Genomic DNA, 21,813 nt, shown 5'->3' on the forward strand with positions numbered 1-21,813 from the left:
ATCTTGGTCGGCACAGACCAGTTGGGCTGAAGGGCCTGTTTCCGTGCTGTGTGACTGTAAGGGAAGACTGGATTTAGCAAATGAGCGACAAAACCCATTATTTGAGAACAATCTGATGGATCGAGACTGTGTCAAAAACCCAAAAACAATCGAGCTTGGTGTGGACTTTAAGAAGATGATGAGGTGGGGCTGTACAATTTGGACAAACTTTAAAGTTTTGAGGCATAAACCAAACACAGTAAACAGTCCGGTCAATTGTCAGAGGAGAAACTCAGCAAAAGACAGTGGGAGTTAGTCAGATGACTGGCATAGTGCAAGAGGTGGTCACGTATTCTTAGGACAAAGACTTCGCTTGTGGAAGTGAAAAACATGAGATCAGGAAGAAAGGGCTGATACACGGAACAGTACAGCACAGGAACAGGCCCTTCGGCCCACCATGTTGTGCTGAACTAATTAAACTAGTAATTAAACGCCTAACTAAATGAATCCCTTCTGCCTGCACAGTGTCCACCTCCCTCCATCCCTTGCACATCCATGGGCCTGTCAAAGACCCTCTTAAACCCCTCTATCGTATCTGCCTCCACCCCCACCCCTGGCAGCACATTCCAGGCACCCACCGCTCTCTGTGTAAAAAAACTTGCCCCGCACATCTCCTTTGAACTTTCCCCCCTCTCACCTTAAATTCACACCCTCTGGTATTAGACATTTTGGCCCTGGGGGAGAAAGATACCGGCTGTCCACTCTATCTGTGTAGAGTAGACAGGCAGTATCTTATAAACCTCTATCAGGTCTCCCCTCAGCCTTCGTCACTCCAGAGAAAACAACCCAAATTTGTCCAACCTCTCCTTATAGCTCATGTTCTCTAATCCAGGCAGCATCCTGGTGAACCTCTTCTGGTATTGGTTTATTATTGTCACTTGTACCAAGGTACAGTGAAAAACTTGTCTTGCTGTCTGTCTACTCTATCTGTGCCTCTCATAATCTTATAAACCTCTATCAGGTCTCCCCTCAGCCTCTGCCGCTCCAGAGAAAACAACCCAAGTTTGTCTGACCTCTCCTTATAGCTCATGCTCTCTAATCCAGGCAGCATCCTGGTGAACCTCTTCTGCACCCTCTCCAAAGCCCCAAAATCCTTCCTGTAACAGGAGCGACCAGAACTGAATGCAATACTCCAGATGCGGCCTGACCAGAGTTTTATAAAGCTGCAACATAACTTCCCGACTCTTGAACGCAGTGCCTCGACTAATGAAGGCAAGCGTGCCGTACGCCTTCTTTACCGCCCTGTGGACCTGTGCGGCCACTTTCAGACTTGTACCCCAAGATCCCTCTGTATGCCAACACTGTGAAGGGTCCTGCCATTGACTGTGTACTGTCCCTTTATATTTGACCTCCCAAAGTGCAACACCTCATCAGATTAAACTCAATCTGCTATTTCTCTGCCCATATCTGCAATTGATCTATATCCTGCTGTATCCTTTGGCAATCTTCTACACTGTCCACAACACCACTAATCTGTGTATACAAAAGACGGAAAGTCAGATCTCTATCAATTAAATGAAACAAAGAAATCTAACTCAGGGGAAAAAATACTGCAAGGGAACTCAGGGCAAATAGACGGCCATGCCATCTTTCCACAGCTCCCATCGGGCAGGAGGTACAGAAGCCTGAAGTCCCCACACCACCAGGTTCAGGAACAGCGACTTCCCTTCAACCATTCAGTTCTTGAACCAACCGGCACAACCCTAATCACTGCCTCAGTACAGCAACACTGGGACCACTTTGCACTAAAATCGACTTTGTTTCTGTTCTAATTGTGTTCTTTCTTGTAAAAATGGTGTGTAATTTATGAATAATTCATGTTTCTCTTGTGAGTGTTGTGTCTCTGATGCTCTGTGCCTGTGATGCTGCTGCAAGTAAGTTTTCGTTGCACCCTGTGCATGTGACAATGAACTTGACATCTGTCTGACTCCAAGGGGAGAATGCTGTCTAGTACAGCAGCCAAAAACATCCTCCTGATACGAGTAAAGTTAACACGGGAACAGCTCAGTATTAGAAACACATAAACGGACTCACCATACTGTGGTAAGCTACCCACTTCCGTTAGTGAAGGCATGAGATTAAAAGAAAAAGAAAGCATTTTAATGTTACTGCCCACTGCCTGACACACCTTCCCTTTCTCACTTCTACAGACATCCCTCCTGACTGGGAATTACATTGGTTTTAATGCATCGATCTCTACTGGGACAGAAGCAGGTGGGGATTGGGTGTAAACTTCTCATCAGACACTCCCACAGCAGATCAGGTACAGCGTAAAGCTGCCTCCACACACACCGTCCCATCAAACACTCCCAGAGCAGGTACAACACTGGTCAGGTACAGCGTAAAGCTGCCTCCACACACACCGTCCCATCAAACACTCCCAGAGCAGGTACAACACTGGTCGGGTACAGTGTAAAGGTGCCTCCACACATGCCGTCCCATCAAACACTCCCAGAGCAGGTACAACACTGGTCAAGTACAGTGTACAGCTCCCTCCACACACACTGTCCTATCAAACACTCCCAAAGCAGGTACAACACTGGTCAGGTACAGCGTATAGCTCCCTCCACACACACCGTCCCATCAAACACTCCCAGAGCAGGTACCACACTGGTTGGATACAGCGTGAGGCTCCCTCCCTCCCACACTGTCCCACCAAGCACCGGTCAGACACAGTAAAGCTCAGCTTACACTGTAGAGAGTCATTGAGAGATACAGGACAGAAACAGGCCCTTCTGCCCACCAAATCCGTGCCGACCATTAACCACCCACTTATACTAATCCCATTTTATTCTCCCCACATTTCCATTGTGCCCCCCAAACTCAAACCCCATCTGGACTGGGGGGGAGCAATTCACAGCGGCCGATTAACCCACCGACCCCGCACGTCGTTGGGATGTGGGAGGAGAGTGGGGGGGAAACCCACGCCGTCGCAGGGAGAATGTACAAACTCCGCACACGGACACAGGCAGCAGCAGAGGTCGGGACAACAGTTGGGGGCACAGGGTCCGCTGGAGAACAGCGTGCGATAGTGACGGGATTGTGTTCCAGGAATGCTATACAGTGGAAATATTCAACTGTTGGAAAATTCAGAAAAGGGCAATGAATCAGCGGCAAGGAACAGCATGAGTCAGAGTCAGGGTGAAAATGTCGAGCACAGTCACGGGAGGGCTGAGGTGAATCTTTGAGGATTGAAACACAGGGCCCACAATGGTGCGGATGGGGAGATTAACTGGGGTGATTGAACCAACAGAGTCAGTATTGGTATTGGTTTATTATTGTCACTTGTACCAAGGTACAGTGAAAAACTTGTCTTGCATACCATTCGTATAGGTCAATTCATTACACAGTGCATTGAGGTAGTAGAGGGTAAAGACAATAACAGAATACAGAGTAAAGTGTCACAGCTACAGGGAAGTGCAGTGCAGGTAGACAATAAGGTGCAAGGCCACGACAAGGTAGATTGTGAGGTCAAGAGCTCATCTCATCGTATAAGGGAACTGTTTAATAGTCTTATCACAGTGGGATCAAGCTGTCCTTGAGCCTGGTGGTATGTGCCCTCAGGCTCCTGTATCTTTTGACTGATAGGAGAGAAGAGAGAATGACCCGGGTGGGTGGGGGTCTTTGATTATGCTGGCTGCTTCATCAAGGCAGCGAGAGGTATAGAGAGTCCATGGAGGGGAGGCTGGTGTCCGTAATGCGCTGGGCTGTGTCCACAACTCTCTGCAGCTTCTTGTGGTCCTGGGCAGAGCAGTTGCCATACCAAGCCGTGATACATTTAGATAGGATGCTTTCCATGGTGCATCGATAACAGTTGGTGAGAGTCAAAGGGGACATGCCAGATTTCTTTAGCCTCCTGAGGAAGTAGAGGCGCTGGTGAGCTTTCTTGGCCGTGGCATCTACAGTAGGACCCAGGACGTATGTGCACTGTACAACCACAGTGCAAAATCTTTTACTGATGGCCTTTTATTCATCATTATGGTCAGAGTATCTGAATTTTTATATTGTTAAATTGGTTTATTATGGTCGCATGTACCGAGGCACAGTAAAAAACCTTCTTTTGCATGCCATCCACACAGATCCACACAGATTACTTTGCACTACAATTGATTTTTTTTGTTCTAATTGTGTTCTTTCTTGTAAAAATTGTGGATAATTTGTGTTCTTCTTGTGAATGCTGCTTATCTGATGCTCTGTGCCTGTGATGCTGCTGCAAGTAAGTTTTTCATTGCACCTGTGCACACACGGACTTGTGCGCCTGACAATAAACTCAACTTGGCTTGACATCGGTGCATTGAGGTAGTACAAGGGAAAAGCAATAACAGAATGCAGAATAGTGTTACAGTTACAGAGAAAGTGCAGTGCAGACAGACAATAAGTTGCAAGGGCCACGACCAGGTAGATTGTGAGGTCAAGAGTCCATCTTATCGTACTCACAATCTACCTCATCGTGGCCCTTGCACCTTATTGTCTGCCTGCACTGCACTTTCTCTGTAGCTGTGACACTTTATTCTGCGTTTTGCTGTGCGTACCTCCACATGTCAATAGGACACAGAATCCTACAAACCACCGGCACACAGTAGCAGCAGTTTGTACCATCTACAGGACGCACTGCAGCAACTCACCAAGTCTCCTCAGACAGCACCTTCCAAACCCCCCACCTCTGTCAGCTGCAAGGACAAGGGCAGTAAAAGCACGGGGAACACCACCCCCACCACCTCCCCCCCCCTCCCCGCCCCGGAAGTTGCCCTCTGAGCCACACCTCATCCCGACCGGAAATATATTGCCCTTCCTCCACCGTCACCGGGTCAGAACCCTGGAACTCCCTCCGTAACGACACCGTGTGTGCGCCCACACCGAAAAGGACTGCAGTGGTTCGAGACGGCAGCTCGCCGCCAACTGATTGTCCCAGACAATCCTTCCAGGTGAAGCAGCACTTCACCTGTGAGTCCGAGAAGGTCATTTATCGCGTCCGGTGCTCCCAGTGCGGCCTCCCCTACATCAGAGAGACCCGATGCAGATCGGGGTGACCGCTCTGTCGAGCACCTTTGCTCCGTCCGTCGCAACAGCCAGGACCTCCCAGTGGCCGCCCACTTCAATTCCACATCCCACTCCCTACCGAAATGTCTGTCCACAGCCTCCTCTACTGCCACGTTGAGGCCAGACACACATTGGAGGAACAACACCTCACGTTCCGCCTTGGGAGTCTCCAACCTGATGGCCTCAACATCAATTTCTTCCCTTATTCCTGTGGCTCCCTTCCCCCACCTTGATGACCTGCCCATCTCCTCTCCTCCCCCCATCCTTCATTCCATGGTGCACTGCCCTCACCTACCCAATTCCTCCTCCTTCAGCCCTCGGCCTCTTCTACCCGTCACCTCTCAGCTTATTCCATCTTCTCCCCCCTCCCCCACCCACCTACCTGCCCCCCTCGCCTGGACTCACCTACCCCCTGCCTGCGTGTGCTCCTCCACCCTCCCCCCACCTTCTTATTCTGGCTTCTGCCCTCTTCCTCTCCAGTCCCGATGAAGGGTCTCAGCCTGAAACGTCGACTGGTTATTTCCCTCCACAGATGCTGCCCGACCTGCTGAGTTCCTCCAGCACTTTGTGTGGATTGCTCCAGATTCTAGCATCCCCAGAATCTCTTGTGTCAACACCACCTTCTCGGGGCAACTGGGGACGGACAGTGAAATGCTGGCTCAGCTGTGAGCCACCCATTGAGCGATAAAAGAAACATAAACCGAGGAAACAAGCTGCTTATCTGACTAATTATCCAAGCGTGACAAGTGTGACAAACACACAAGTGTGAGGTGTTGTATTTTGGAAGGACAAATCAAGGTAGGACATACACAGTAAACGGTAGGGCACTGAGGATTCCGGAGGAACAAAGGGATCTGGGAATTCAGATACATAATCCCCTGAAAGTGCCATCACAGGTAGACAGGGTTGTAAAGAAAGCTTTTGGCATCCTGGCATTCATAAATCAAAGTACTGAGTACAGGAGCTGGGATGTTATGGTGAGGTTGTATAAGACATTGGAGTATTGTGTACAGTTCTGGTCACTAACTATAGGAAGGATATCAGTAAGATTGAAAGAGTGCAGAGGAGATTTACTAGAATGTTGCCGGGTCTTCAGGAGTTGAGTTACAGGGAAAGATTGAACAGGTTAGGACTTTATTCCTTGGAGTGTAGAAGAATGAGGGGAGATTTGATAGAGGTTTACAAAATTATGAGGGGTATAGACAGAGTTAATGCGAGTAGGCTCTTTCCACCTAGATTAGGAGAGATAAGTGTGAGAGGACGGCTTTAGGGTGAAAGGGGAACGGTTTAGGGGGAACATTAGGGGGAACTTCTTCACAGAGAGTGGTGGGAGTGTGGAACGGGCTGCCATCTGATGTGGTAAATGCGGGCTCACTCTTGTTTTAAGGATAAATTGGACAGATACATGGATGGGAGAGGTCTGGAGGGTTATGGACTGGGTGCAGGTCAATGTGACTAGCAGAATAAAGTTTTGGCACAGACCAGAAAGGCCGAATGGCCTGTTTTCTGTGCTGTAGTGTTCTATGGTTCTATCAGGAAGTTTGAACATAATACTGACTTGCTCTAACCTGAAATCCAGACTAAAGTAACCAAGGAACCTTAATTTCTTTTTACGTTACTTTACTCAGGCACGGTAGTGTAGCGGTTAGCGTAACACTATTACAGCGCCAGTGACCTGGGTTCAATTTGTCTGTAAGGGGTTTATACGTTCTCCCCATGTCTGCGTGGGTTTCCTCTGGGTGCTCCGGTTTCCTCCCACATTCCAAAGATGTATGGGTTAGGAAGTTGTGGGCGTGCTATGTTGGCACCGAAAGCGTGGCGACACTTGCGGGCTGCCCCCCATAACACTCTACGCAAAAAAGACGCATTTCACTGTGTGTTTCGATGTACCTGTGACTAATAAAGATATCTTAAAAGGTCACATGACGAAAAGGTGGCAAGCAAAATATCTGTTCAGGAGACATTGGAGACAGCGGATGCTGGAATCTGGAGCAACACACAAAATGCTGGAGGAACTCAGCAGGTCAGGCAGCATCTGTGGAGGGGAATGGACAGTCGATGTTTTGGATGAAGGGTCTTGACCCAAAACGTCAACTGTCCATTTCCCTTCATAGATGCTGTCTGACCCACTGTAGTGTCAGTTCCTGAAGAGAATTTACCTCAGGACACTGACTGCCTGCAAAGGATTTCAAAGTGCTGATAAGCTCAGACCCCAAAGCCAACAGAGTAACTCCTCGGAGATAATTGATAACATCAGACCATTAATTGGACTAATAGGGCAAGCTTGCAGAACCTTGTAGAGAGTAAACTGGACAATTACAGACCGGGAAGGTTGCACCAATTACGGGTTCGATTCCTTTGTTTTACAACAAAAAGAGGTCTCAGTGACAAACTGGACAATGTGGGGTATCGGGGTATACGTATCGTTGGTGATGTGGTTTAAGGACGGTAGGAATATCGCCAACAATTGTGGAATTTACACAGTCAACAGATTTTGGACAGGGAAACCATTGTGTGATTACTTTGAGATATTCACCCTGGCGTTCAAGCACACAATCTGTTGTCTGAGGAATAATATTGTATGTTTTACCCCTCTACATCCTTCAGGAACAGGGTACATGGAGTGGGTGGACCGACACCATTTAATAAATAGTGAAAGGTTTGGATGGGTATACAACAGAAATCTATTCTCTGTTAGATTATTGATACTGGTAATCTTATCCATAATATAAGATTATGTGGCTACACGATATTATACGTTGAATAAAATTGACACTAAAATTGGTGGTATAGTGGACAGTGAAAAAGGTAATATGAGATCAAGGGAATACATCGGTGGTATCTACAGGAGGCGCTGGCTCAAGAAGGCAACGTCCGTCATCAAGGATCCCCCCACCATCCGGGCCGTGTCATCTTCTCGCAGGTCCCATCGGGCAGGAGGTACAAAAGCCTGAAGTCCCCACACCACCAGGTTCAGGAACGGAGACTTCCCTTCAACCATTCGGTTCTTGAACCAACCGGCACAACCCTAATCATTGCCTCAGTACAGCAACACTGGGACCACTTTGATCACTTTGCACTGAAATAGACAATTTTCTTTTGTTCTAGTTGTGTTCTTTCTTATAAAAATTGTGTATAATTTATGTATAATTTATGTTTTTCTTGTGAATGCTGCTTACGTGATGCTCTGTGCCTGTGATACTGCTCCAAGTAGGTTCACCAATGCACCTGTGCACACACGGACTTGTGTGTCTGACACTAAACTCGACTTTCACATTGGGTAGAGGAATCTAAGACTAGAGGGCACAGATTTAGGGTGAGAGGGGTAAGATTTAAAGGGGACCCCAGGGGCAACTTCTTCCACACAGAGGGTGGTGGGTGTGTGGAACGAGCTGCCAGAGGAAGTTGGTAGAGGGTGGTACAATATCAACGTTTAAATGACATTTAGACAGGTGCAGGGATAGGAAAGGTTTAGAGGGATATGGGTCAAATGGGAACCAGCTCACAGAGGTACCTTGTTCGGCATGAATGAGTCGGGCTTCTATGCTATATAACGCAGTGACCCTATGGTATCACGTCCTGCATGGTACCTTACATTCCGTCTAAGGATGCAATGGCAGGAATTTCACTGGCAGGGCAGAATTCTGGAAGAACAAGCTGTAGTTTCTTCTCCCACCATCTGTGCCACAGAGGAAGCATTGTGTGGATTAATACAACAAATCGACTGCATTACAGACAGCGCACCCAGATTAATGGAATTAACGCAGTCAACAGACTGTAGACAGGGAAGTCATTGTGTGACTATTTTGAGATATCCACTCTGGTATAGAGGCACAGAACATTAATACTTTGCCTTTCAACCCCTATACGTCCTTCAGGAACAGGGTAAGCGGGGATGGTGGACAAACGCTGTCAAAAGGAGGACATTGTTAACATTAGAGAAAGTGCCTTTTAAACGTTGTTATTGTACCCCCCTCTACCACTTCCTCAGGCAGCTCGTTCCACACACCCACCACCCTCAGCGTGAAGAAGTTGCCCCTCGGGTCCCCTTTAAATCTTACCCCTCTCACCCTAAATCTGTGCCCTCTAGCCTCAGATTCCTCTACCCAATATGAAAGTCGAGTTTAGTGTCAGACACACAAGTCCGTGCGTCCAGTTTTTGATTTCCTTTCCCTGGGAAAAAGGACTGTGACCATCCACCTCATCGATGCCCCTCGTGATTTTATACATCTCTACAAGGTCACCCCTCAATCTCCTGTGCGCCAAGGAATAAAGTCTTTGCCTGCCCAACCTCTCCCTATGACTCAGTTCCTTGAGTCCTGGCAACATTCCTGTAAATCTTCATTGCACTTTTTCCTGCTTGATGACGTCTTTCCTATGACAGGGTGACCAAATTAATCTCTGGGACGGATTCATCACAGGATGAACTTGTTGCTCATGAGATAAGAGACAATGTAACCTGCTCTCCTTTTCGCCAAGTGACAGGGATGAATTGGGAACTCAGCTTGCTTTACTAGGACCCAAGGTCTCAGGGGTCATAAGTCCAGAAGATATAGGACCAGAATTAGGCCATTCGGCCCATCGAGTCTGCTCCTGTATTCAATCATGGCTGACTTTTTTTCTCAACCCCATTCTCCTGCCTTCTCGCCATCTCCCCGTAACCCTTAACCCCCTTACCGATCAAGAGCCTATCAATATCTGCCTTAAATACACCCAGTGACTTGGCCTCCACCACCCTCTGCGGCCACAAATTCCACAGACTCACCGCCCTCTGGCTGAAGAAATTCCTCCTCATCTCTGTTCTAAAGGGATGTCCCTTTATTCTGAGGCTATGCCCTCGGATCCTTGTCTCTCCCACTGATGGGAACATCCTCTCCGCGTCTGCTCTATCCAGGCCTTTCAGTATCCGATAAGTTTCAATGAGATCCTCCTTTGTCCTTCTGAACTGCATCGAGTACAGGCCCACAGACATCAAACACTCCTCAAACGTTAAACCTTTCATTCTTGTGAACCTCCTCTTGACCCTCTCCAGGGCCAGCACATCCTTCCTTAGATACAGGGCCCAAAACTGCTCACAATATTCCAAATCCGGTCTGATCAATGCCTTATAAAGCCTCAGCATCACATCCTTGCTTTTGTATTCCTCTCGAAATGAATTCTAATGTTGCATTTGCCTTCCTTACCACCGACTAAACCTGCAAGTTGACTTTCACGGAATCCTCAACTAGTCCTTTTCCATCTCCGATTTCTGAATTCTCTCCTCATTTAGAAAACTGTCTACACCTTTATTCTTCCTACCAGAGTGCATTAACCCCACACTGCCCTACACTGCATTTCATCTGCCACTTCCTTGCCCACTCTCCCAACCTGTCCAAGTCCTTCTGCAGACTCTCTGTGACACTACCTGTCTCTCCACCTGACCGTATCACCTGCAAACTTGGCCACGATGCCATCAGTTCCTTCATCCAGTCCCAATACACTGGAAGCAACAAGACAGGGGCTGTCATGTAGTAGGGTAGGAAACAATGAGTCTCCTCGTAGACACCTCCAGTGTCATCCCAGATATCAACAGTGGAGTTGGCAGTTACTATGGAAAAAAGACATGGCAGATGGAATTTAATCTGGCCAAGTGTGAGATGTTGCACTTTGGGAGGTCAAATGTGCAGGGACAGGACACAGTTAATGGCAGGACCCTTAACAGTGTTGATGTACAGAGGGATCTTGTCCAAGTCCATAGCTCCCTGAAAGTGGCCGCACATGTCGACAGGGTGGTAAGGGAGGCGTACGGCACGCTTGCCTTTATTAGTTGAGGCATTGAGTTCAAGAGTCAGGAAGTTATGTTGCAGCTTTATAAAACTCTGGTCAGGCCGTATCTGGAGTATTGCATTCAGTTCTGGTCGCCCCCGTTACAGGAAGGATGTGGAGGCTTTGGAGAGGGTGCAGAAGAGGTTCACCAGGATGCTGCCTGGATTAGAGGCCACATGCTATAAGGAGAGGTTGGACAAACTTGGGTTGTTTTCTCTGGAGCGGCAGAGGCTGAGGGGAGACCTGATAGAGGTTTATAAGATTATGAGAGGCACAGATAGAGTAGACAGCCGGGATCTTTTTCCCCAGGGTCAAAATGTCTAATATTAGAGGCAATGTATTTAAGGTGAGAGGGGGGAAAGTTCAAAGGAGATGTGCAGGGCAGGTTTTTTTTACACAGAGAGCAGTGGGTGGCTGGAATGTGCTGCCAGGGGTGGGGGTGGAGGCAGATACGATAGAGGGGTTTAAGAGGCTCTTTGTTAGGTACATGGATGTGCAGGGAATGGAGGGAGATGGACCTTGTGTTGGAAGAAGGAATTAGGTGTTTAATTACATTTAATTAATTCAGCACAACCTTGTGGGCTGAAGTGCCTGTTCCTGTGCTGTACTGTTTGATGTTCTATGACGTTACTAGAGGCCCAAGTTAAGAGAGCAAAATTCCTATGTGATAAGATTGGTTCTCAGACCCAGACGGGGAATGATGTCCTTGTCTGAATGCCCAGGAGCGATCAATTCCACCCCACCTCTGTACCCGATTGACTCAGTACCCAGTGGAAAATGGAGGTGATAGTGTGACAACCAATAGTCCAGCTGTAACGGGGCAAACACGGATGAAATGGTTCGAATCTGGACTGGACTATTGGTGTGGTACTTTCTCTTTGGATGGGGCGGGGCGGGGTGTGGGGGGAGGGTGGATAAAATAAAAGGCAGATGCCGGAAATCTGAAATAAAATCAGAAAACACTCAGCAGGTCAGGGCCGCAACCGGTGGGAAGAGAAACGAGTTAATGTTTCAGGTCGAAGACTCTGACCTACCGGTCTGTGGCCTCCTGTACAGTGAGGCACAACACAAGCTTGAGGAGCAGCACCTTATCTTCTCCCTGGGCAGGTCGGGTTTCACAGCCTTCTGGACTCAACACTGAATTCTAAGACTTCAGGTACCTCGATTTCTCGGTCAGTAACGGTCGTCGATATTGGCTCAACTTGTTCGTTTGCTCCCCTCTTTCACCCCTCTGGGTGTTGCAGGACTTTCCCCAGCCTGACCTGCCGGGCACGTCTTCCTGCTCTGCATTTTGCAGCGCCTACATCCTTTTGTCCACACTCCAGCTCTCTGACTGCCCCCATTGACCAGATAACCTTGTTCACAGCTTATCCCCATGGTCACCCTGGTTTTACCCCATCACAGACATTCCCCCCCTCACCCACGCGCCCCCCCCCACCCCCACAACCACCTTCTTTGTTCTCCTTCCCAGTTCTGAGGAAGGGTCTTCAACCTGAAACGGTAACTCCGGCTCTCTTCCCACAGAGGCTGCCTGACCTGCTGAGCAGGAGGTACAGAAGCCTGAAGTCCCACACGGCCAGGTTCAGGAACAACGATTTCCCTTCAACCATTCAGTTCTTGAACCGACCGGCACAACCCTAATCACTGCCTCAGTACAGCAACACTGGGACCACTTTGCACTGCAATGGACTTCATTTTGTTCTAATTGTGTTCTTTCTTGTAAAAATTGTGCCTAATTTATGTTTAACTTATTATGAAGGTTGTGCATCTGATGCTCTGTGCCAGAGATGCTGCTGCAGTAAGTTTTTCGTTGCACCTGTGCATACATGGACTTGTGCGTCTGACAGTAAATTCCACTTTGACTTTTGAGTGTTCCCAGCATTTTCTCTTTATATTTTAGGAAGTAGGGGAGGGATGGGTCTTGGAAACAGGAGCCAACGCCTTACCAAACCCTGGAAGTGCATGAGAACCTGGGCTGGCAGAGAGACCCTGGAGCCAGCATTCACAAGAAGAAACTCGGAGACTTGGGAGTCTGAGAATGAAGGGAAGCCAAGATTGATCCCCACCTGTCCTGATGAGTGGTAGACTGTACAAGGTGCTGGTGTTTAGAACATAGAAGAGTACAGCACAGTAGATGTAGGAAGCAAATGTAGGAACTACGTTAGACTATTGTTTATTGACTACAGCTCTGCCTTCAATACTATAATTCCAAGCAAGCTCATCTCCAAACTCCTGGGATTCAACACCTCCCTCTGTAACTGGATCCTTGACTTCCTGACCAACAGACTGCAATCAGTGAGGATAGGCAGCAATACCTCCAGCACAATTATTCTCAACACTGGTACCCCACATGGCTGTGTCCTCAGCCCTCTACTCCACTCCCTATACACTCACGACTGCGTGGTCAGATTCTGCTCTAACTCCATCTACAAGTTTGCAGATGATAACCACCGTTGTAGGCCGTATCTCAAATAACGATGAGTCGAAGTATAGGAAGGAGATAGAGAGCTTAGTGGAATGGTGTCATGACAACAACCTTTCCCTCAATGTCAATAAAACAAAAGAGCTGGTCATTGACCAGGAAAGGGGGCGGTGTACATGCACCTGTCTACATCAATGGTGTTGAGGTCGAGAGGGTTGAGAGCTTCAAGTTCCTAGGAGTGAACATCACCAATAGCCTGTCCTGGTCCAACCACATAGACTCCATGGCCAAGAAAGCTCACCAGCGCCTCTACTTCCTCAGGAGGCTAAATAAAGTTGGCATGTCCCATTTGACACTCACCGACAGTTATCGATGCACCACAGAAAGCATCCTATCTGGATGTATCACGGCTTGGTATGGCAACTACTCTGCCCGGGACCGCAAGAAACTGCAGAGAGTTGTGGACACAGCTCAGCACATCACAGAAACCAGCCTCCCCTCCACGGACTCTGTCTACATTTCCTGCTGCCTCGGTAAAGCAGCCAGCATAATCAAAGACCCCACCCATCAGAACATTCTCTCTTCTCCCCTCTCCCATCAGGCAGAAGATACAAAAGCCTGAAAGCATGTACCACCAGGCAGGCACGGTAGTGTAGCGGTTAGCGTTACGCTATTACGGCGCCAGCAAACTGGGTTCAATTCCGGCCGCTGTCTGTAAGGAGTTTGTACATTGTCCCCCCAATGTCTGCCTGGGTTTCCTCCGGGTGCTCCAGTTTCCTCCCACGCTCCAAAAGACGTATGGGTTAGGAAGTTGTGGGCATGCTATGTTGGCGCCGGAAGCGTGGCGACACTTGCCGGCTGCCCCAGAACACTCTACGCAAAGATGCATTTCACTGTGTGTTTCGATGTACACTTGACTAATAAAGAAATCTCTTATCACCAGCCTCAAGGACAGCTTCTATCCCACTATTATAAGACTAATGAACAGTCCCCTTATATGATAAAATGGACTCTTGACCTCACAATCTACCTCGTTATGACCTTGCACCTAATTGTCTGCCTGCACTGCATTTTCTCCGTAGCTGTGACACTTCACTCTGCATTCTGTATTGTTTTTACCCTGTACTACCTCAATGCACTGTGTAATGAATTGATCTGTACGGACGGTATGCAAGACGTTTTTCACTGTACCTCAGTAGAAGTGACAATAATAGACCGATTCCAATTCTAATTCCAAGGAAGATCAGGAAGAAAGGGCTGATACACAGAACAGTACAGCACAGGATCAGGCCCTTTGGCCCATGATGTTGTGCTGAACTAATTAAACTAGTAATTAAACACCTAAGTAAACCAATCCCTTCTGCCAACACAGTGCCCACATCCCTCCGTTCCCTGCACATCCATGGGCCTGTCTAAGAGCCTTTTAAACCCCTCTATCGTATCTGCCTCCACCTCCACCCCTGGCAGCACATTCCAGGCACCCACCGCTCTCTGTGTAAAAAAACTTGCCCCACACATCTCCTTTGAACTTTCCCCCCCTCACCTTAAATGCATGCCCTCTAGTGTTAGACATTTCAACCCTGGGAAAAAAGATACTGGCTGTCTACTCTATCTGTGCCTCTCATAATTTTATAAACCTTTATCAGGTCTCTCCTCAGCCTCCACCGCTCCAGAGAAAACAACCCAAGTTTGTCCGACCTCTCCTTATAGCACATGCTCTCTAATCCAGGCAGCATCCTGGTGAACCTCTTCTGCACCCTCTCCAAAGCCCCCACACCCTTCCTGTAACGGGGGCGACCAGAACTGAATGCAATACTCCAGATGTGCCCTGACCAGTTTTATAAAGCTGCAACATAACTTCCCGACTCTCGAGCTCAGTGCCTCAACTGATAAAGGCAAGCGTGCCGTAGACCTTCTTTACCACTTCTTTATACACCTTCTGTTTCTATGTAGTCTTTGCAGTTAAGAGATTGAATAAAGCTAAGTATACCTCGGTGGCATAGTTCAAATACAAGTCGGTTGGATTTCTCTTATAGTGGAATATGAGCAGCATAGAGGCTCAGCGGGTAGAGCCACTGCCTCCTGACTCCAGAGACCCGGGTTCAATCCCGACCTCCGGCGGGGTGGTGTGTGTGTGTGTGTGTGTGTGTGTGTGTGTGTGTGTGTGTGTGTGTGTGTGTGTGTGTGTGTGTGTGTGTGTGTGTGTGTGTGTGTGTGGTTGGAGTTTGCACCCACATTCTCTCTTCTCTCCTGTCCCATCAGGCAGAAGATACAGGAGCCTGAGGGCACGTACCACCAGACTCAAGAACAGCTTCCTCCCACATGCCAACCAGATGCGGGGTCGGTGGGTTAATTACCCCCCTAGTGTGTAGGTGAGGGGTAGCATCTGGGGGGCACAGTTGGTGGGAATGTGGGGGGAAAATACATTGGGATTATTGTCAGATTAGTGCGGTTGCGTGGTTGTTGGTTAGCACGGACTCAGTGGGCAGAAGGGCCTGTTTCCCTGCTGTATCTCTCAAAGCTTATCCACACTTCCATGTAATTGCTCTGTGATTCTGTGAGAGCAGGCACAGACTCATGCATTCACCTTACCGAAGCTGGTTTCATGTCTCCTGTAGTTCTCTCCGAACGACACCAGGCCGATTGAGATGGTTTGGAGGAAGGGGCGGATGGAAGGGCTAAACTGTAAGGAAGGAGAGGTGAAAGGTCAGACGCTAAATACTTCAAGATGACTGGTACAGAAGGCGTATGGCATGCTTGCCTTTATTTGTCGAGGCACTGAGCTCGAGATTCGGGAAGTTATGTTGCAGCTTTATAAAACTCTGGTCAGGCCGCATCTGGAGTATTGCATTCAGTTCTGGTCGCCCCCGTTACAGGAAGGGTGGGGGGGCTTTGGAGAGTGTGTAGGAGAGGTTCACCAGGATGCTGCCTGGATTAGAGGGCATGAGCTATAAGGAGAGGTTGGACAAACTTGGGTTGTTTTCTCTGGAGCGGCGGAGGATGAGGGGAGACCTGATAGAAATTTATAAGATTATGAGAGGCACAGATAGAGTAGACAGCCGATATCTCTTTCGCCAGGGTTGAAATGTCTAATACTAGAGGGTGTGCATTTGAGGTGAAGGGGGGAAAGTTCAAAGGAGATGTGTGGGGCAAGTTTTTTTTATACAGAGAGTGGTGGGTGCCTGGAATGTGCTGCCAGGGGTGGGGGTGGAGGCAGATACGATAGAGGGGTTTAAGAGGCTCTTAGACAGACACATGGATGTGCAGGGATGTGGACATTGTGTCGACAGGAGGGATTAGTTTAATTAGTTGTTTAATTACTGGTTTAATTAGTTCAACACAACATGGTGGGCCAAAGGGCCTGTTCCTGTGCTGTACTGTTCTATGTACAGAGGGCCACAGGGAAATGGTCAGGAATGTACCACACCCCATTGACATCCTGAGATAAGGTACAACCAAAGGGGCCTGAGAGGAGAGAGGGAGGGACACCATTACCTCAGTGGGGGTTGGTATAATCGGCAGCCAAAACAGGAAGCACCTTTACATCTTGCTTTGTAAGAATAGCCCCAAGCCTGAACCACCCACAAACATATGGCCAGACCGCAGGCTAAAAACAAAAAATAACCTGCAGATGCCGGTGATCTGAAACAAAAACAGATCATGCAGAAAACACTCAGCAGGTCAGGCAGCATCTGTGGAGAGGGGAACAGAGTCAAGGGTTCAGGTCAACAGGAGCAGAAAATGGTAGAAAGGCTCAGCAGGTGGAGCAGAGAGAGAAACGGTTAACTCAGGTCGGGGAGAGAACTGGGAAAGAGAGAGAACAAGTTGGGTTTGAGTTGTGGAGAAGGTGGGGGAGGGATGGGTAAGACAATGAGTTAATGGTCAGTTAGAAGTATGTTAGCTTTATTTGCCTGTGAAATGTGTTGTAACCGGTGAGACAGTCCCAGCAGGCTCCACAATGGGCAGGTACGGTAGCATAAAACTATTACAGCGCCAGCAACCCGGGTTCAATTCCCGCCGCTGTCTGTAAGGAGTTTGTACGTTCTCCCCGTGTCTGCGTGGGTTTCCTCCGGGTGCTCCGGTTTCCTCCCACATTCCAAAGACGTACGGGTTAGGAAGTTGTGGGCGTGCTACGTTGGCGCCGGAAGCGTGGCGACACTCGCGGGCTGCCCCCCGGAACACTCTACGCAAAAGATGCATTTCAATGTGTGTTTTGATGCACATGTGACTAATAAAGATCTTATCTTATCTATATCAAGTGAACACAGTCATAGAGTCACACAGCACGGAAATAGGCCCTTCAGTCCAACTGGTCCATGCTGACTGTGTTGCCCAGCGAGCTAGCCCCACCTGCCCGCGTTTGGCCCATAGCCCTCTAAGCCCCTCCTATCCAGATGGCTTTTAAATGTTGCTAATGTGCCCGCCTCAACCACTATTTCTGGCAGCTCATTCCAAATACGCACCACCCTTTGCGTGAAGAAGCTGCCCCTGATATCCCTTTTAAATCTCTCGCCTTGGATCTTAAACCTATGCCCTCTTGTTTTTAGCACCCCTTCCCTGGAAAAAAGTCTGTGTGCTTTCACCCTGTCTATGCCCTTCATGATCTTGTATACCTTTATCAGGTCACCCCACGTTCTGCTACATTCCAAGGAGTAAAGACCCAGCCTGGCCAACCTCTCCCGATAACTCAGGCCCTCGAGTCCTGGCAACATCCTCATAAATCTTCTCTGTGCTCTTTCCAGTTTAACCACGTCTTTCCTGTAACAGGGTGACCAAAACTGTACACAGTGCTCCAAGTGCAGCCTCACCAACGACTTACATAACAGCAACATAGCGTCCCAACTCAAGGCGACAGATGAAGGCCAGTGTGCCAAATGCCTTATTCACTACCCTGTCTACCTGTGCTATGGTTATCAGTTGTACCTACATGAGGCTCTGCCAGTGACTTTAGAAAGTTAAGGAAGTTCGGCTTGTCACCAAACACTCCAACAAACTTCTACAGATGTACTGTTGAAAGTTCCTGACTGGTTGCATCACAGTCTGGTACAGCGATTCGAACGCGCAGGAACGTAAGAAGCTGCAGAGAGTCGTGGACTCAGCCCCAATACATCACGGGCACATCCCTCCCCACCATCGGTGGTATCTACAGGAGGCGCTGCCTCAAGAAGGCAATGTCTGTCATCAAAGATCCCCCCACCATCCGGGCCGTGCCGTCTTCTCGCAGCTCCCATCGGGTAGGAGGTACAGAAGCCTGAAGTCCCCACACCACCAGGTTCAGGAACAGCGACTTCCCTTCAACCATTCGGTTCTTGAACCGACCGGCACAACCCTAATCACTGCCTCAGTACAGCAACACTGGGGCCACTTTGCACTGCAATGGACTTTGTTTATTGGTTCTAATTGTGTATACATTTTTCTATAATTTATGAATAATTTATGGTTACCTTGTGAGTGTTGTGTCGCTGGTGCTCTGTGCCTGTGATGCCGCTGCTAGTAAGTTTTTCTTTGCACCTGTGCACACACTGACTTGTGTGTGTGAGACAATACCCCGACTTTGAATAAGAAGAACTGAGCCAAGAACGATAGCATAAAAAAAACAAACTGCTGGAGGAGCTCAGCAGGTCGAGCAGCATCTGTGGAGCCAAATCGATGGTCAACGTTTCGAGTGGAGAACCTGCGTCAGGACTGAGCTCTTCCAGCAGTTTACATTTTACATTGTCCCTCCAGATTACAGCATTTTCAGTTTCTGTGCCGAAATGACGACATTCAGAAATGGCCAGTTCTGATCCAGACAGCAAGAGCGAGTTACCCGAAGTTGACGGATTCAACGTTGAGCTCGGAAGTCTGCGACCCGATCAGGCAGAAGATGAGGCACTGTTCCTCAAACTTGCATTAGAAACATAGAAAACCTACAGCACAATTCAGGCCCTCTGGCCCACAAACCTGTGTCGAACATGTCCCTACCTTAGAAATTACTAGGTTTACCCAGAGCCCTCTATTTTTCTAAGCTCCATGTACATATCCAAAAGTCTCTTAAACGAACCTATCGTATCCGCCTCCACCACCGTTGCCGGCAGCCCGTTCCACGCACTCACCACTCTCTGAGTAAAAAACTTACCCCTGACATCTCCTCTGTACCTACTCCCCACCACCTTAAACTTTTGTCCTCTTGTAGCAACCCTTTCAGCCCTGGGAAAAAGCCCCTGACTATCCACACGATCAATGCCTCTCATCATCTTATACACCTCTATCAGGTCCCCCCTCATCCTCTGTTGCTCCAAGTAGCAGTACAGGAGGCCACAGACTGACAGGTCAAGGTGGGAGTAGGCTGGTGATCTAAAGTAGCTTGACCGTCAGTGTTAACGCTGCTAACTGTTGATGCAGACTCAGTGACCGCTTCGCTGGCCACCTCTGCTCCATCCGCCGTGGCCGCCTGGATCTCCTGGTGGGCGGCCATTTTAATTCCCCTCCCAGTTCCCACACCAACATGTTTGCCCTCAGCCTCCTCCACTGGGAAGTGGAGGCTAAACACAAATCAGAGCAGCAGCACCTCGTACTCCCCCTGGTCAGTCTACAACCCAATGATGTGAATACGTGAACACCCCTCTGGTCCCTTTTCTCTCCTCTCCTGATCCACCTGGCTCTTCCCCCTCCTCTATCCTCTCCATCGCCCCATCACCCTCACACTCCTCCCACCAGTTCCCCTCCCCACCTCCCTCTGTTCCACCCTCCACCTCCCTCTCCTGTCAGACTCCATCATCTTCAGCCATCTGTCACCTCCCAGCCTCTCACTATTTCCACTCTCCTCCCTCCTCTATCTGCCTACCACCCAGCCCCCCGCGCCTGGATCCACCTATCACCTGCCAGCTCCTGCTTCACCCCTTCCCCTCTGCCTCTTTATCCTGACCATCTCCCCTCTCTATCTTTCAGGCCAGATGAAGGGTCTCGACCAGAAACGTCGACTGTCCATTTCCCTCCACAGGTGCTGCCCGACCCGCTGAGTTCCTCCAGCGTTTTGAGTGTTGTCTCTGAAACGTTAAGTTTCCCTCTCCACAGACACTGCCTGGTCTGCAGAGTGTTTCCTCCATTATCTGTCTCACCGAAAGGTGGCTCACACCTGCTTCACCTGACTGCGCCGCACAACCCGAGGGCTTCTCTATTCAATGGACGGATGGTGTCCTTGGGCAAAGTAAGAGGCGGAGGGGTCTGTTTCCTAATCAACTCCTCGTGGTGCTCAGATGTGATGGTCCTGGCGAGTTCTCGCTCACCCAGCCTGGAATATCTAACAGTAAAGTGTTGCCCACACTACCTGCCGCGGGAGTTCCCTTCAGACTTTTTCCCAGGGTGACAATGGCTACATGAGTGGACATAATTTTAAGGTGATTGGAGGAAGGTATAAGGGGGATGTCAGGGGTAAGTTTTTTTACGCAAAGAGTGGCGGGTGCGTGGAACGCACTGCCAGCAGAGGTTGTGGGGGCAGATACATTAGGGACCTTTAAGAGACTCTTAGATAGACACGTGAATGATAGAGAAATGGAGGGGGGGGGGTATGTGGGAGAGAAGGGTTAGATGGATCTTAGAGCAGGAAAAAATGTCGGCACAACATTGTGGGCTGAAGGGCCTGTACTGTGCTGTAATGTTCTATGTTCTAGCTCTCCTGACAGCAGTCTACATCCCACCCCAGACGGACATGAAGCCTACACTCAATGAACTATACTCTGTGGTCAACAACCTTGAAACAGGATACCCTGAGGCCCTCTTCATTATTGCTGGTGACTTCAACCAGGCCAACCTCAAGAGTGTGTTACCAAAGTTCTACCAGCATGTCTTCTGTCCCACCAAGAGCCCTAACACCCTTGACCATTGCTATACAACCATCAAAGATGCCTTCTGAGCCACCCCCCGCCCTCACTTTGGGAAATCGGACCACCAGGCTGTGCTCCTCCTCCTCCCTGCATACAAACAGAGACTGAAACGGGAGGATCCAGTACAGAGAGTCGTGCAGTGCTGATCTGAGGAAATAGATGAGCTTCTACGGGACTGCTTTGAGTCAGTGGACTGGTCCATGATCAAAGACTCAGCAGCCAACCTAGATGAGTACGACACCACTGTCATGGACTTCATCCGTAAGTCTGTAGAGGACTGTGCACGAAAGGAGTCAATCCGGTGTTCCCAAACCGCAAACCATGGATAAACAGGGAGATCCTTTCCCTACTGAAGTCCAGGACTGCAGCATTCAAATCAGCTGACCCTGACCTATACAAAAAATCGAGATACGACTTATGTAAAGCTGCCAGAGATGCCAAGAGACGATACCAGTCCAAAATTGAGTCCCAAGCCAGCTGTCAGTCGTGACAGGGCTTACCTGCTAGAACGGACTACAAAACGCAGTCGGGCAGCATCGCTGACAACAGCGCATCCGTTCTCGATGAGCTTAATGCATTCTATGCATGTTTTGAACAGAACGGGAGTGGATTGTCACCAACCACCCTGACAGTCTCCAATGC

At 48.9% G+C, this 21,813-nt stretch overlaps 1 protein-coding gene across 4 annotated transcripts in view; it reads right to left on the bottom strand.

Annotated features, from left to right (window-relative positions):
- Window positions 1-21,813, bottom strand: part of lipeb (lipase, hormone-sensitive b) — a 111,872-nt gene that overhangs the window by 38,675 nt on the left and 51,384 nt on the right. For 2 of the 4 annotated variants that reach the window (XM_052045494.1, XM_052045492.1), the window contains exons 3-4: window positions 15,899-15,989; window positions 2,074-2,094 (exon numbers count right to left, since the gene is read on the bottom strand). In XM_052045494.1, the coding sequence (XP_051901454.1) occupies window positions 2,074-2,094; window positions 15,899-15,989 (112 nt within the window). The remainder of the gene's footprint in view (window positions 1-2,073; window positions 2,095-15,898; window positions 15,990-21,813) is intronic. The other 2 variants (XM_052045495.1, XM_052045493.1) reach the window with 1 other exon arrangement.

This window comes from Pristis pectinata, chromosome 39 (assembly GCF_009764475.1).
Source record: "Pristis pectinata isolate sPriPec2 chromosome 39, sPriPec2.1.pri, whole genome shotgun sequence".
Lineage (NCBI taxonomy): Eukaryota > Metazoa > Chordata > Chondrichthyes > Rhinopristiformes > Pristidae > Pristis > Pristis pectinata.